General features: G+C 40.3%; 1 protein-coding gene across 1 annotated transcript in view; it reads right to left on the bottom strand.

The window, feature by feature from the left end:
• Window positions 1-16,896, bottom strand: part of PPFIA2 (PTPRF interacting protein alpha 2) — a 295,048-nt gene that overhangs the window by 67,022 nt on the left and 211,130 nt on the right. The window contains exons 8-14 of the mRNA XM_063133830.1: window positions 14,191-14,412; window positions 12,581-12,727; window positions 9,873-10,007; window positions 4,244-4,330; window positions 3,683-3,766; window positions 2,638-2,769; window positions 985-1,047 (exon numbers count right to left, since the gene is read on the bottom strand). Coding sequence (XP_062989900.1) covers window positions 985-1,047; window positions 2,638-2,769; window positions 3,683-3,766; window positions 4,244-4,330; window positions 9,873-10,007; window positions 12,581-12,727; window positions 14,191-14,412 — 870 coding nt within the window. The remainder of the gene's footprint in view (window positions 1-984; window positions 1,048-2,637; window positions 2,770-3,682; window positions 3,767-4,243; window positions 4,331-9,872; window positions 10,008-12,580; window positions 12,728-14,190; window positions 14,413-16,896) is intronic.

Raw genomic sequence — 16,896 nt, 5'->3', positions numbered from 1 at the left:
AAAAGGCAATTTTAAGCTATTTTAAGTATGACTGTCAGGGTCTGCTACATGTGGGGCTAAAGCCCCAGGACTCATGTTCTTAGACAGGGACAGTTGCACACTACCCAGAACTGCATATTTTATTGGGGGTGGGGGGGACCCATTTCAAAAAAGCAACAGAAGAGCACCACACCCCTTGTGTTGCCAAAAGTGAGAAAGAAGGTATCTGCATAAGGATGCAGCAGTTTCCTCCAAGTTATACGCAGTAAAAAACACAAACCAAAATACCCTCTATAATCAGCTCAATCATATGACTGAACAATGTATGTTGTAGGACCAATTGGTGTCTACACCCGGGCTTATAAAGCCTTTCAATTTGGGGGATGATGCAACTTTTCTTTAACAGTGTTTATACTAATTGAAGGACTACCAGCTCTCAGTTCTGTCATATTAACTTGGAAATAAATCCCGTTGAATACAATGGGATTTAATTCCCAGAGAAATATACATAGGATTGCAGCCTAAACTTCATTACAGGGATGGAGCTTCCCTAGGGGCCAGGTAGCTTCGTAGACTTCAAAGACCAAACAGTTTAGTGTTGATGCCACTGCCTGTAGCACCCTCAGCTCCTTGAATGGGGTGACTATGAGAGGCAGAGAAAGGACCGGACTTGGCTGACCTCAGGCTAGGAGCCCAGGTGGGATCGCCCAACAAAGGTGATGACAGGATGCAGGCATTCTGGCTCTCATCTTAAACATTTAAAGTTGCATTAATAAAGTTGGGTCCTTGTTCTCCGCATATCTTGCCTCACATCTTTGTTTGGACATGGTGGCGGCACCACTGTCCAACAAATCTAGCAACCTAGAGAAACTTGATTCTATATTTTTTAGGTGCAATTACAGTTTTGGAATTTCTGAGATAACTTCTTTTCTGATTATTAAAAAAAATCCAACTGCTTTTAAAAATGAATAACACTGCAGTTAAAATAGATTTTTAGACGAATACCTTATCATGTAAAGAATCTTCCAAGTTCTTTCTAAAGCTTTCTGATTCTTGTATTAAAACATTCTAGGAGAGAGGGAGAGAGTCAGTCAGACAGACAGGCACACGTACACACAGAAATTAAAAACGCAAACAAGATGCAATTATAATCATTATTATGCAATCAAGGAAAGCTAATAAACAAACACAGATAAGTCACATTTCCCCAACTTCCTCATGTATTAGAAATAACAGAATTTGCTGTCTCAAACAAATAGGTGTGTTGTAACGTCATTTATTAATTCATTCCTGATAGTAATATAGTAAAGGTTATTACAATTAATATTGATAATCTCATAGGCATCAACATGTGACTGAAAGATTACAATTTAAGGACATAATCTAGTCTGTGCTCTTCGGAGGCTTGGTTTGCATGTAACGAGAAGGTGAATTTCCCCATGGGGTTTCTTGTTGTGGCAGCTGCCATTTTGAATGTTCGGATCGAGGTGGTGGTGCACCATAGCATCGCGTTATGTGTGAAGCTGTTGAGGGTGGGTTGATGGGGTGGTTGATGAGCTACCTGAAACCCTAAAACAGCCCATGGGTTGGCTCATCAACCACCCAACAACCCACCCTCACCAGGGTTGCATGAAACAAGAAGCCGCTGTGGTAGGGGCTTGGATCACCATGGGTGCTGCAACACTCCATAGCTAATAAGCCACAATGGGCTGCGGTGATCATCCAAACCAGGTCAGTCAGTGTTCAGTATGTTCATCCAGGGATGGCCTTCAGAGGCTGGCATGGTTAGGCACCTGCCTAGGGCCAGGAGGCTCTGAAGGGCCATCACTCATCGTGCAGATGCCACCAGTCGCTCACTTCATCCTCCACCCCAGATCTAGTGCTTCTGCTGCTCTTGGCACTAGCAGAGAATAAGGCATTGCATCTTGGGAAATCTAACATAGCAGCTGGCCACCTGCCGTAAAGCAAAACTAACTGGTGGTTCTGCAACCATGATAAGTGTCCTGGCCAGGGTAAACATGTCTGGGTGGGAGGTGCTGAGTGAATGGCTGTGGCAGCAGAAAACCACTGAATCACACTGAGGCTTTAGTGACTGGACCGGTGGTGGCAGTGCCAGTACTGTTGGGGGGAAGGGAAGGGGGCAGTTTGGCACTGGACAAGGGCTTATCCGTGACACTATGTCAACGGCCCACTAAATCCTGGTGTCAGCCCTGTGTGCAGCTTTCCTATGAGTTTGAGGAAAAGTGACTGGGGAAGGAAGATCAATGGGAACTGCACACAGCGGAGGATTTGCTGGGCAGTGGATCATGCCCTATGTTTTTAATTGCCTTTATTCCTTATCAACAGGATAAAAAGAAAAAGAAACCATGAATACTAATCAATATAAGGATCAAAACAGACATTACTTTAAATCTCTGTTCAGAAGCTACACTCTACTTTTATTTTTTACTTAAAAATAGGAACAGGGACCCCAACTCATATTGAGAACCTAGCATTGGGGCGGGGGCAAGGGGCTTTTAAGATCCAGGCTGGTGTCCCTGCGCCTATGCTAGAGAAAAAAATGAACAAAATACACAGCTGCTAGACACAGATTTAAATGATAGTCTGTTTTGTAAAAGTAGCAATAAACTTGTGCTGAGTCTGTTGATTTTACTTTACCTTTTCTTCCAGGGCTGCCATCCTCTCTTTCAAGTGGAGCTGCAGGCGCTCATTAGATTCTGTCAAAAGCCTGTCCACAGTATCTGATAATCTCTTGTTGTGCTCTTCATTCATTTTCTCTCGTTGCCTGGCCTTCAGTAAAATGCCAAGGAAACAAAATGGACAGTTGCAAAGTTAACTAAAATGCCAGTAGGAGTCAAAGACAGGTGTTGGTGTCCTGTAACTGAAATCACAGTATCACTGTATGCAGCAAAACACATACTACCAGGGGATAAAATGTATTAGCACTACTGCTGAGATGAACGCTTTCACAAATTCAATCGTTGACAAAGTTGCGACATTCACAGTCTTTACCTACAAATATGAATGGAGGCATATGGGGGGAAATCAAGGATTTAGAAGTGGGTCCTGCCATAAAATATTGCAGTGCAGAGTACTCCTGTTTGTACTTCTGCATACCTTTGCATTCACTCAAACATGCTAATACCCTGCTTCCTGTTTCTCAGTGGCCTCATTTTGACTAGATAGCTATTGGCACTCAGCACCTGAGTTTGCTATTAGAGGAAGGGATTCCATTAATTCTGACCACAGGAACCCAAAGTTTCACAAAATGACATAAATTCCACATTATGCAACGTCTGTTAATTTATTTCACGAATTTTCAACATTGCAGGATTCATGTTTGCAAATTTCAGCTTGTTTTTTCATGTTCGCTTTGCATTAAAATATGAGACTTTGTTAGTAGCTGACTAATACCAATTGTCTAAGCAGGTAAGACAGGTGTTGTTAGTTCCACTGTGATTTGGGGCTAGTTCTTACAAGTGGGAACCCATAGGTGACTGATAGGGGCTATCACCGTGGCTTGTAATTGTGATCTGGCTGCATATCCACCCCACATGAAAAGTTGTGGCTAAATACAAGTGATGCTGTATAAATCAGGACAGTTCTCTCTCTCCCTCTGTCTCTGCATGGTCATACAAAACTGAGTGAAGAATCTGACCCTGTCCAGACAAGTAATAAAATAAACTGCCTGCAATGCACATACTCTTTGAAGTTCCTGATTCTTCTCTTCCAGTTGAGCCTCCAAGTGTCTCATGCGTTCTTCAATGTTGCCATGTCTTTCTTCTGCCTATAAAAATAATATACATTGGTCTGAAACTTAAAGAGCTTTGTGAGTTGAAATTGCAATTATTATTATTATTATCATTATTATTATTGGTTGTAGTAGTAGCATTTAAAGAAAAGATAAAGCAAGCTACTACTAACTGCAAACGTAGTTTTCAAAAAATAAATTTTATTCAAACAGGCAGCTGAACAGCATTGCTTGAAATGTGTCAGCTACAAAGGCCTGTTACATCCAAGCATCCAGCAAAACATTGGAGTTATTTATGAGCAATGAAATCAGCCAAATGTAACATGCAGACTGTGCATGGTTTGAACACAAACCTGCCATCATAAAATTGTAAGCTCTTTAAGCACTGAACCGCACAATGGTTGATTATCAATAAAAGAAAAACATAAATTGAAAAAAAGAGTTCTTAAAAATATGAAAACAAAATCAGATGGATTCTATTTAGCAATAGAAAGTAAAGTCCAGTAGGACTACCTTCCTACGTATGGAGATCATTTCTTGTAGTTTAGCTTCCATAACATATTGATAATCATCAGATGAGGTAGAAGAGGTTGGATCAGACTAACAAGTCAAGGAAAAGGAGAGGGACAAAATTGAAAAATCAGAACTAAAGACACCAACACTGAACAGAACACAGCACAGAATGCTTAAAAGAAAAGTGTGATTGCAAATTCAATACTTTAACTGACAGAATTTTATGTAGAATAAACCACAATTACAATAGGGTGATATGAGGCAGTTGATGTGGATGAACTAAAAACAATGGAATGCTAAAAAAGCTAACAACCTAAGTATGGAAAATCCAGGTTAGTGATGGCTGGCTGATGCGAAATTCCTCTATAGAGGGATATTTAAAGCAGTTGTGGCAAATACAAGGCCTGATTGGAATTTTGGAAATCTCAGCCTCAGAATGTGACTTCGAGGAGCCAGTGCCAGAATGCGTGTATTTTTAATAGTCCATCTTACAGTCTTATCATAATGAAAACAATATATGTAATGTTACAGAATACACTAAATCAAACTGGTTAATTCAGTTCTAGAGTAATGGCATGATAGATTCCCTAACTGGTAGGGGAAAAAAAGAAAAAGTAAGGGTCATTACCACAACACTTCCAGCTTACTAGGAGAAGGGTCACTGAGTTTTTGGTGAAATGCAAAGCAGGTGTTGATTTCTTCACCAGGTCCTCAGGTTATGGCTAGCTATGACGCTCATTACATTTTTCGTGGCATAGAGAGCCACAACCTGGCAAATATATTCCCATGGTTCTATGCCAACAAGCCCCATCAACTCACCCAGCAGAATTCGAAAAAGCTTATGAGAATCAGCCTTTGTCTAAGCAAATACATAATATAGATTAACTTTTAAACCAGCCCTTTTCACCCCAGTAAGAACAAACAAAGAATGCAATCCCATTGATGTTTAGAGAGAGAGAAAAGTCCTACAACTCCCTGGGAGCTGTAGGACTTTTTTTCTGTCTAAATATGCATAGGATTGCACCCTAAAATTGTTTTTTTTTTAAAAAAAAGATACAACTTGTGATCCACTAGGCCAAATCCAGCCATCAGCCCCCTAAGTATTAGAGCAAGGGTGTTGAACATCATTCTGCTTAAGGGCCAAGTTGCATTTTGAAGAAGCTCTCAGGAGCCAAATTGCAGTACTGGGTGGGGTCAACAATACCAACATATTGTAGCTTAAAATATTTCCAGTAACTAGGCATTAGGAGAGGCATTTCAACCTTTTAGAATGGAGGGGGGAACTATGCAAAAGCCAGGAAACCACTCAATGAAAGGGAAAGGGGCGTGACTATCTGGAGGCCCTGGAGGTCCTGAGTCTCAAGAACTGCACCCTTGAACCAGGGTTTGCCCGGTGCTTGACATTTCCCGTTTTTGCAGTCCTGAATAAGCAGTAAAACCAAAAGGCTTATCAAGCCCTTGGTAGGCCACTAGGGATGGATAGCATTTGGCTTGGTGTGTCACAGGACCAGAAAAGACATTGTTAATAAGATGTCAGTTGTTGGTATACTGATATAGCACATCCAGAACAATATGAATATTTAATATAAAGCATAAAGGCCCATCTAATTATTCAACACCTCTCTGAGTACAAAAGCAGGTAGATAATTTGTTTAAAAGTGGGATTGTTCCCACCTGTAAATTCCCATACTCCTATATGTAGGGGAAGTCCATTTCCCCACATCTAAGATAGCACTTTCTCTGGAATATAGGCAAGATCAAATTGATTGGATACCAAGAAGAGGGTCTACCTAGTTTCCCAGAGCAAGGCAAGTCCCTTCAACCCTATTAAAAATTCATCCAACACAAAAATAATTTGGTGGGGGGGAACACTCACAGGAAAATATCAAGGAGAACAGTACAGAAGGCCATATATAGGAGCTGAAACTTCCTAACTACTTGGACATTTTATTATATTAAGCAGTATATAAATATTACTCATAAATATAAATATAGATCTCAGAATTGAGCTATAAGATTCAGGTTCGGGCAAGGGCCACCCCTTATCACTTGAGAAATTATTATTATTATTATTATTATTATTATTATTATTATTATTATTCATAGGTAAGATTTTTCATCCTTTCATCCAAGGCCCAGGGGGAGATAGTTTTATAATATCTGGGATATACAAAAGCAGTGGTATCCCAAGGGTGGGTCTCATTACAAGTAGCTTATAGACACTATTCTCACTACTTCAACGAAGAAGGTGTCTTGCAAAAGTGTGTTCAGATACCCAGATGGCTGTCCTGCTTGTATTCTTCAGTGGGTTAGTTGCTCCCCCACAACCACAAAGACAACCACGCTCCTTAGAGTGGTCCGCTGAGCAACATGTCCTAAAAGCGATAACATTAACCTGTGTACCCCACATATGTTTCTGGAAATGGCAGATTTTGGAATGTGCTCTCCTTAAGAAAAAGGCCTAAAAAAAGTTATGACCTCACAGATCTATTCAGGTAAAACTTCAAGGCTCTGTTAGCCCACAGTGACCTTAAAATTAAAAGTTAATCTATGAATGAGCCTGGGCCAGCATTGGCCTTGTGCAAATGCCCTTACCCCGCATCCATCTTGCATGGCAACGGGGAGGCCATTGTGGGCGGGGGAGGAGGGAGAGATGGGGGGCGATCACCATTGGTGTTCAAAGTATGAGTTTCCAAATACTTGCCAAGCCCATGAAATCATAAGAAAAACGTTACGCTGAATTTTTTTGGAACAGCTTGGACAGAAATATGGGGAAACAACGTGTGTTAGAGCTCTTCCTGGTCTAGGCTATTCTCCTTTTTCAAGGACATGTTAGCTTTGTTATAGGTTTACTGTAGATGAATATAGTGTTAGCATCGTTCATTTGTTTATACATCTTTTAATTTAAAAAAAGTCAATACTGTGAACAGCAGTAAGACTATCATGGGGTACCTGAAGAGCAAATTCATCACACAGTATAATCATGCCAGGTTATCAGTTGCAGGAGTTTCTTCCATCAGTGCCCACCCAATGTGCAAAGGTTTCTTCATCTATTTCAATAACAGGAGCAGGGGTGCATATGCATTTCAACTGTATGTACATCACGGTATCCCCCACAACTGAAATCAATGAAGAATGATGCTTACTCAAGAACCCCGTGTTTGCTTCAGAGAGAACACAGGACTTTCGACTGCATTTTGTTTTTGCATTGGACTTGCTTCTGTTGCTAAATTTATATAAATGTTCTTCCTACTATGTAACATTTGAAAGTTTACACATGCACATAAACAGAAGACGGTTTATCAGAAATCAAAGCTCTGGATTTCTCATTCCAATAGATGAGAAATCTCTTATTTCACAGAGTATATTGGGGAAGTGTTCCAATAAGGCCAAATAACACTTTTATTCACACACTTTAGAGAAGAAATAAATTATCCTGACAATGTAGCTACTAGATATTAGCTTGCTTATTTTTTTAAAAAAAATATTTACACATGAAGACCCTGAACAAATCATGGTGGGTGAAATAGTTGCGTCAGATGAAGTAAGTAGACAGACAATACTCTTTCTCTACTCTCCCCTGCAAGCTTCTACTAGGCTGCTCTGCAAGCTGTCAGCTGAGTGGGCCAGAAAATATTTGGGGAGTAGGTCAAGGGCCTCATTTAGATAGGGATGCAATGGGCAACTTGCCACCAACTCCCCACAGTACAAACAAGGGGTTCTTTGGTCCCTGCTTGGTGTTGCTGGGACCAAGTAGGCCCTTGCTTTGGCTAAGGATGAAAATGGCATTGGTGCCATCAACTGCTAAATATGTATTCTCAGCCCGGTACAGATGCACTGCATATTATCTTGTTGTCCAAAAAGTAGTTTTGCCTTCAGTTAAGAAAACTAAAATACATATTATCTCATTTGCTCCTAATATAAGTTATATAACAAAATCCAGATCAAACACATTTATATCTTGTTAGTGGTCATAGAACTAAAAAGACACAGAAGGGCTGGAATTCCTAACTAGGTGAAATGATTTGGGCCAGATGAAGTAAGCAGGCACTACTCTTTCTCTACTCCACCCCCCACCAAACAAATAAGTAACATTGCCATTACCTCTCCTCATCAAGACAAGAATTATAGTTCAAACAGACCAGAAGTTGATGCAACTTATAACCACAGTATGATAACCAAACTGTTGTTTCTGGATTTTTCCACCTAATGGCCCAACATAGCCACCCACATTTTTAAAGATACAACTTATAGTAGCTCCTGTTTTTATCTGTCTCTGTCATGCACAACCACTTCAATCCACCATGGCATTATATGTAATTCATTAGAGAGCTCCTCTATTTGTAGATTTCCCCATTTGTTCAGTGAAGAGGTGGGTGGGTGACATGCAAAAAGTATTCCCTTTCCACATGGTGACCTGCTCCCTCTATAGAAAAGGATAAACACCTGCGTGCATTAAAACTACCATTTCCACATCACTGTGTTGGCTTGTGTGTGGGGTGACCTTTTCTAAACATTACATGGAATCTTAATGAAGAAAATGTTCTACCATGAAACTACTTCATGCACTTCATGAAAAACGTAAGGAGTCTATAAAATTGGTCCATTTTCACTGAAAAGAAAAGAAAAGAAAAAGTACCTGAGAAGCATAAAACTTACTTTAGTGTCCTTATAGGTTTTTCATATTTGAAGTAAAAGCGACTGTTCTGAGTTACTGATTTTGTCTCAGAAGGGCTCTCGTTCTATTATATGCCATCAAAGATGTTATTAGTGTTCTGAACAGATCTGTAAAAGCCTAAAAGTCCATTCCTATGCATGCTTATTTAGAAGTGAAGTGTCACAGAGTCTGAGAAGGATGGGAGAGGAGCTGACACCCAACAAACTGTGCATAGGCATGCAGCTTGAGTTCCAAACAAAACAAAAATAGCAAGAAAAAGTGGTTTGAGACATCCTAGGGAGGAGTCAAGAGAGGATATATGAGTGAATCGTGCCTCTTCTTTTTTCACTACTTGTGTAGCATCCAAACTGGCAACTCGCAGATCTCACAGTAGAGGAGACATGCAAGTTCCAGATGTGTAACTACAAATGACTTTGTGCAAGACTGCATCTTATGGGAACAATCCACCAGGCACTTCTCCTATCCAAGCTTACCCTGTCATGCAATGCCGATTCATTTGAGCGGAGTCAAGAAAAGAAAACGGATTGAGCCTTTTGTTTATATTTAATGACAGTGATTACTGTGTTCCTCTGTATTAATGTTATGTAGGAAATCATGGGAAAAAAATTAAATGGCAAATAAAGTTCATGAATTTCAGCTGAACTGGATTCATCATAACTTTTATAATACACAGTATTATAAAATAAACTCTCCTTTGGGATATTGGGAGAAATGTACTCAAGCCATACAAGAAATACGAAGCAATACCTCTGCCATTAAATTAAGCTAAAGCGAATAACTTTGTATGTGTAATTAGTATTTATTTACGGTGCCATTAAGTAGAATCATCTTGTCCACTCCAAAACAGGCTTTTATTGCTGCTGAGGGTGCTGAAGGAAGGAAAAAGGGATGAAAATCAATGTTAAAGGAAAACGTGTTTCTGAAATTAACCTACTCCTAAGTGTATGTTACCTTAGTCAGTGCTGCAATTCTCTGGGCCAGTTCAGCTTCCACTTCAGGCAATGTCTCAGCTTTTCGCATTGTTTGCTGCAGCTTTTGCTCAGCTAGTTCCAGACGTTCCTGCAGCTGTCTGTTTTTTTCTTCCATCTGAAAACCAGGAATGAGAGGATTAAAAAAAAAACTAAAAAGAAATAAAAGGCGGAATTGGGAATTTGCAACAGTTCTCAGGAAATGGAGGAAAGAGAACTAAGCGCTCATGAAACCGGTTGATGCACGTCCAGAAAGCATTACTAAACCATGGGCTTTGTGCATGTATTACATCATGGTGTTGGCTGCAACTGCTGAATATACTCAGCTCAAAGTCTATGTATAAAGCCTAGGTTAATTCCATCAGAATGAAATAGAGTAACTGCAGTCTACCTCTACTATAAATATAGGCATAGAGGGAAAGTGAATTTGCAAAACTCTAATTTCTGCACAAGCCTCATGATAGATTCAGATGCTCAGGGTCACACCAAAGCAAAACAAAGCCATTCCAAACTTCAAAACAGAAAGGGAAATGTGTGTAATTCCCCTGCAGCCAATACTGGCCCCAGAAGATGTCATTTTTATGAACTGGATATGCACAGCTGTGGATTATCAGAGTAAAGGAAAACAGATCCTCCACAAATGCAAACAGATGGAGTATCAGGAGAATGGTTTGAGGGGGGGGGGAATAAATTTTAAAAATCCTAAAAATCAAGGCACGAACTGATCTGTTTCAAACTTGGCATGGCTAAATCCCTCCTTAAGAGCTATAATTGTGCCATGTTTCATCTCTTTATCTTTAAAAATGACAGAGCTGTAAGCATTTTGGTTAATTTACATAGGCATAATGTAACCGTCCGAAAACAGAGCGGTTTTTCAAAGGGTCCCCCTCTGAAAATCAGAGCAGAGAAGCCGATCAATGGAGCTCTGTTTCCAATTTCTGAGCAGAGGGGACCCGCTCTGCACACCTATATTAAACAATATGTGAAGAGAAAGTATTACAAATAGTTTTTGGAGAAGTTTGTGGTCAATGTTGGCATGGCAATGGGAAGCCGAGATTGTTCTGGTCAGGAAACCTAGACATGCCTACTCAGGAGTAAGAACCATAGAGTTGAATGGGACTGAGTCCCCGGCATGGCTGACTAGCAGCCTCGCTCACCTTCTCTGTGGGGTGTTCAGCCCTCTCTCCCTCCACCTTCATGGTTGAGCAGTTGAGCGGAGAACCACCCCACCTTCCTCTTTTGTCAGCGAGACCGCCCTCCGACACACATGCCCCCAGCAAAAAGGGGATGGTCCAATATAGCGCAAGGACAGCAATACATGGGGTGAAGGAGCAGCTTTACTGAGCAGGGAGGGAAAAAATTGAGACTTTCCCTGCTCCAAAATAAGACAAAAAAGTAGGGGAAGAGGCGAGATTAGTGCAGGACAGGGACAATGTCATGAGAGTACCGTGCTGCAAAAACACATACCAGGCATGGCAAGAGTGCGATAAATCACACGTGTGATGGAGCTGTAAGCCTGAACAGGATTTCAACTTATCCTTTCCCTTTCCCTCCAGACTGCTACTTCATCAATCATATATCAATGAGATTTAATTTCCTCATTCTTCAAATTTTACTTCATTCTTATCTCAGTAGACAGTTTCCTGCTACTCTTCCTCCACTGTCAAAATGCTGACATGAATACTGGAATCCCTCACCAAACACCAGAGGACTGGCAGCATTCTGGCTTCGGAGTGAACCTGAGCATGTCCAGCATAACTTTGCCAGCAGCTGCTGCCATAGGCTTTCACGGGAAAAACACAAGCAAACCCCTTAATAACTTTTGAACCACTGCTTAGAACTTCAAACTACACCAAAGGCACTTCCCCTTGACAAACCTCAATAAAGTACATTCCCCCAGCATTTGAAAGAAATATACGATATACCGAAAAATAAAGGACAACATTTCAGCACTTTTTAACTGGCTGCATCTATAGGAATTCTTATCAGATTGCTTTGAAATTTTGCACAACCTTATTGGGTGGATCATGGATGCCAAGTTTTACTTTATTAGCTAAATAGGTGGCATTTTGATAAACAGTAGAAGCTTGAGGTTTATAAAGGTAGAACCTTTTTTTGGCAAGTCACCTTAACTAAAGGGGCACTCCCGTGATCCTTTAATAAACAGTAAACATAGCTTGGGTTCTGCGGGCACAGATACTTTCCTGGCTGTTAATGCACATCCACCTCTTCCAATCTGGTGATGGTCTATGTTTAGGATATCAAGAGTTTTCACAACTTTCCTTTGCAACTCATGTGTGGCCTGGTTTGCGGCACTTGACCCAGCACACTTTTCATATCCAGCTTGCCTTGATTTGCCTCTGTTTTACCTTCTCCCAAGCTTGGCTTGCTCCCAGGATCTTGCAATCCTGACTTGACAGAACCCATCACAAAAACAAATTCTGGGGTTTAGCCCTGGTTAACATTAAAACCTGCCTAAATCTGACCCAATCATTGTCTCTTTTCCTGTTTGGAAGAAAAAGTCCTAATTTCCTTTTGACCCAAATCCACCAACACCTGGGAAGGCAGAACAAGAACTTATCAAGAATAATAAATTTGCCTCCCACCAAGCAAATGTTAATGCATGAGGAGATTTATGCAAAGTCGCCTCCACAATTCATTTCAGCTCTAATAGCAATTCAGATACTGAACCTGACGCAGGAGGGCTTCCTTGTTTGCAAGCTCATTTTCCAGTTTATCATTCATGTCATGTATGGAAGTGGATTCTCTCTGTGCACTGAGGTAACGCTTCTCAAGGGTAGTAATTCTTTCTTCCATGTCTTCTTTCTGTGCCATTGCCTTAAAAGAAGAAGTTATGCATCAAAATATCACAATTTACATGTCTGGCCAATGTTCACATTGCTAGCAATATGGCATTGCTTTCTATTTAAAAATGCTGAAAATCTGTATTGTGAGATTACACTCCCCAGGAGAAGTCTGCAAAAACTAATTTGCCTTGATAGCACCTCAAGTAAAGTTGGAAAACAGTTTGAGTTTGGGTGGCAAAACTACTAAGTTGGTTTTCTGGGGAGTGTGTCTGCTACTGCACCTATGTTAAATATTTTAAAACAAAAATGGTCTTAAGTATCCAGTCCTCTGAGTTCTGACCATAATAGAAGGGGGAACACAACAACAATAACAACAACAATAATAAGTGTGTGTGAGTGTGTGTGTGTTTCCCCAACATGACAAAATTGTTTTGGGCTTGCAGGAGGAACAGGAAGCACAAGTAATATGTTATTCTACCCCACCCCCACCCCAACGGCTTTGTAATATCCAAAATCAAGATCCTGGAGTGGAGGCAATTCATGCTACCTCACTGTGGTGAAGAAGCACAAGTCTTCACTTTGGACATAATGAAGAAGGCAGGATTCTTTTCCTAGATGTTTGAATGTCTAGAATAGCACTTAATATCACCTGCTCAAACTACTTCCCTAAATACTGTACATACTTATAACAATTCAAGCAAAGAAACATTCTGAGAACATCCTTCTTTTTCTCCAAGTTTCTGTTCTATTCCAATTACTTATAATATGACAATCAAAATCAAAGACATAAGGGGAGAAAGGCCTTAAATGACATATTGTTTTACATATCAAAAGAAAATGCACTATTGCATTGTAATGGATATTATTGCTAGGGATGGTGTGAAATGAAGGCTGAATTTCAATTCAAATGTGCTATGATGTTTCAACCAACAGTCACAACTTTGGGGTGGGCTGTTGGCAGTAGAGAGTAGGAACTGTCTTGATGTTTTCCCACAAGGCCAATAAATATGAAAAATCTATTGTGTGGAGGCCAATTTAAAACATTCCCTGCAATGGATGACTCCACACCACATTTTTTAAAAATATTTGTACTGGTCACCACAGAGATCTTGGATTCTCTCCACAGACCCACAAATCTGTCCCCCCCACTTTTTCTTTCTTTCTTTAGAGACATGTGTTATAGACAAAACTCTTCAATTTATCTGGTGAGCCACAGTTATAAAAGTGCTAAATTGATGTGGGCAGTTCACCCCACCCCAACAAAATGCTGTTAGCATGTTCACCTATTTTGCATACAGGTTAAAATTCTTAATTTGGAATAGACATTAAAATGTAAGGAAAAATATTTCCCCCTCCCTGATAATTTCCCAGTTTATTGTACCTGTAGTATGACAACATTTCACCAAGTACAGAAAAAGTAGTGTTCTATAACTTAGACTATAACGAATGAGTGGATGGATGGATGAACAAATGGAGACGGTGTGAACTCTTTACCTCTCTAATGTCTCTCTGATATTTGGTGTTCAGTTCTTCAGTTTTAATGAGGTCCTTTCTAGCTGTCTCGGCATCTTGCTCTACCTCCCCAACTCTGGAAGACAGTGCAGCCAAGCGATCCTTCATCTGTGCCATTTCATAATTTTGCTTCTCAAGGAGTTCCTGAAGTTCCACCAATTGGCTGGTCTCATCATTTGAGTCTATAGAGCCATTTGATAGGCGCTGTAAAAACAACAACACTAAAATTACACTACTGACCTTAACATGCTGAAGGAATGGAGCACGGAGGCTTATGAAATCAACGTGGATATGCAATTGGCATTTTTTTTCCTTTAGCATCCTAGCTTGTACATTGGTTAAGCCCTTCAAATAAATTGCTAACACACACGGTGACTTGTTGCAAAAAGACAGAAGAAGAAACTGGGGGAAGGGGTGGCTGTGCACATTTGGGAAAAGATATCTTCAAGTGTTTCTCCTCCAATCCTTTAGAGAGGGAGATGCACAGTGATGTGCCACTCTCACGTGGGTTCCAGATCACGCATAAGTACAACGGTGCATAATCACCGCACTCCAAACATGAGTTATTAAACAGACGGTGTGCCATCTATGAAGTAAATCTTGTTTGATTTATATAAGCCATAGAATGATAGAAGTAAATCTTTGATGTGGCACGCAAAAGATATGGGAAATCTAAGATATGGTTTAATTTGTTTTTAGTTTTCTATATTTACTGTTTTATACTGTATGCTTTTATCTGAACACCGCCCTGGGATCTTATTGATATAGGGCAGGATATACATGTTTTAAATAAATAAATAAATAAATAAATAACCAACCAACCTCTGGAAAGCATATAGATAAAAGGGAAACATCAACAAAAATATGATTCAGAATCACCACCTTCCTATCTTGCAGGGCAAGGGACATCTTCAAGGCTACTGATTTTTTTGTGTTCTCTCAGGGGATGAGAGAACACACACACAAAAAGCCCTGCGGTGGCTGCACAGTGGTGCTGCATCAGTTATATGACACAGCAGCCACCTTGCAGCCACTGCAGGGCTTTCCCTTGAAGCTGTGCACTGGAAAAGTCGGATTTATCTCAACTTTTCATGCCAGAGCAAGGTCACTACAGTTTTTCCACTGTCTGTGCTCACTCCGGTGTTGCACCAGGGGTGTTCCGAGGCAGAAGGTGACCAGCGATTGGTCGCCAGAAGCCGGGCACTGACTCCTCCAGTGGGATTACTTGCCACCACTCCACAGCAGTGATACCACATGTCTTGGTGGCAGAGCAGTGCCAATGCAGTGCCATGAAGGCAGGATCTCAGGGTCTCCTCTTGCCCCTAAATCCAAATACCAATGCCTTCTTATTTGCTGTTTTTGACTTACAGGTTTGATAGTGCATTAGGTCATTGCAACGGATGAGTGAATGGCATCGAAAGAGTTGTGCAAGCCTTGGTTTTTCATTGCTTCATTTATTTTTTCTTCAACTTATTACAATTTTTCTTAACACTCTTTGTAAATATTGATTTCAATACATGCATTTCATATCAGTTTAATTATTTTAAGAACTGCTTCACCCTTGCCCCACAATGCCTGCCTCCGCCATAAAGTGGATTAGGCCACATACATATTATTACTATACCCAATTATTTTACTCTAGAGTCTGAGATTCATTAGGTTAAACATTGAAGCGCCGGAATTACATTATGTGAACTAGAGAACTGAACTATGCTGAATTTGCATGTTAATATAATAATGTCCCAGCTATCCTCAGAGGAATATTACTGTGCAATGATAATAGCTGAAGTTGAAATACTATCATTTGATTTTATGTCTTGGAGTTGGTGCATACATTATATCCATCAGTTCATTTTTGCAAATCATTGCTCACATGAGTGGTTTAGTTGTGTGAGCATTAACAGAAGGTAAATATACTTAGGAATTCATAACAGCAGCTTCTATGAGCAAGTATTTCCATATTCTGAAGATATCACAGTCATGGAAGGTGCCACTGTGATTTTCATGAGTGTGTTTCCCTGGGGATAATACGGCCTACTAGGGTGATAAGCAATGTTAACATACATGTGCCTAAAGACTCATGCAATTATTCCACTTGACTCAAGGCAGCACTTGATCCCTCATATTGGCTTATGACTCACACTAAACAATTTAGTCAAGTTTTAAATGCTATCTATACAATGTCGCTGCTGATTTCAACGGATTTGATGAATTCCACTTGTAACTCTAGATCAAATGCAGAAAATGCACACACTGTCACATAGTGGGAGCCAAACATTCTCTATAGCAACCTCCCCCAACTTGGAACCCTCTGACGTGTTAAAGCACAACTCCCATCATCCCCAAACATATTGGCCTGATAGTGTCATACTAATCATGTTTTTGGACAAATCAGAAATGCATAAGCGCCTTGGGCTTCCTGCTGCTAGACTTTTCTATCATGTTTGAAACAGAATGTCTCCATTTCTCTCCCTTGCAGAAAAATGAACATGCTCTTGGAAGGTCCATTTCAGACATGAAGGAAGTATGGAAAGACAGGTGTGAGGTACTTCTTGTCCCCCATGCATGACATGTAAACTAAACATCACATAATACATCTTGGTATAAAGCGTACTTAGCTCTTTTTAAGTACCTAATATACTAAACAAATAAGGCCTTGAATATTTTACCCCTTCTGACTAGAGCTCA

This window comes from Elgaria multicarinata, chromosome 9 (assembly GCF_023053635.1).
Source record: "Elgaria multicarinata webbii isolate HBS135686 ecotype San Diego chromosome 9, rElgMul1.1.pri, whole genome shotgun sequence".
Taxonomy (NCBI): domain Eukaryota; kingdom Metazoa; phylum Chordata; class Lepidosauria; order Squamata; family Anguidae; genus Elgaria; species Elgaria multicarinata.
Note: the sequence above shows the minus strand (reverse complement) of the source record. Positions and strands in the feature narration are given on the sequence as shown.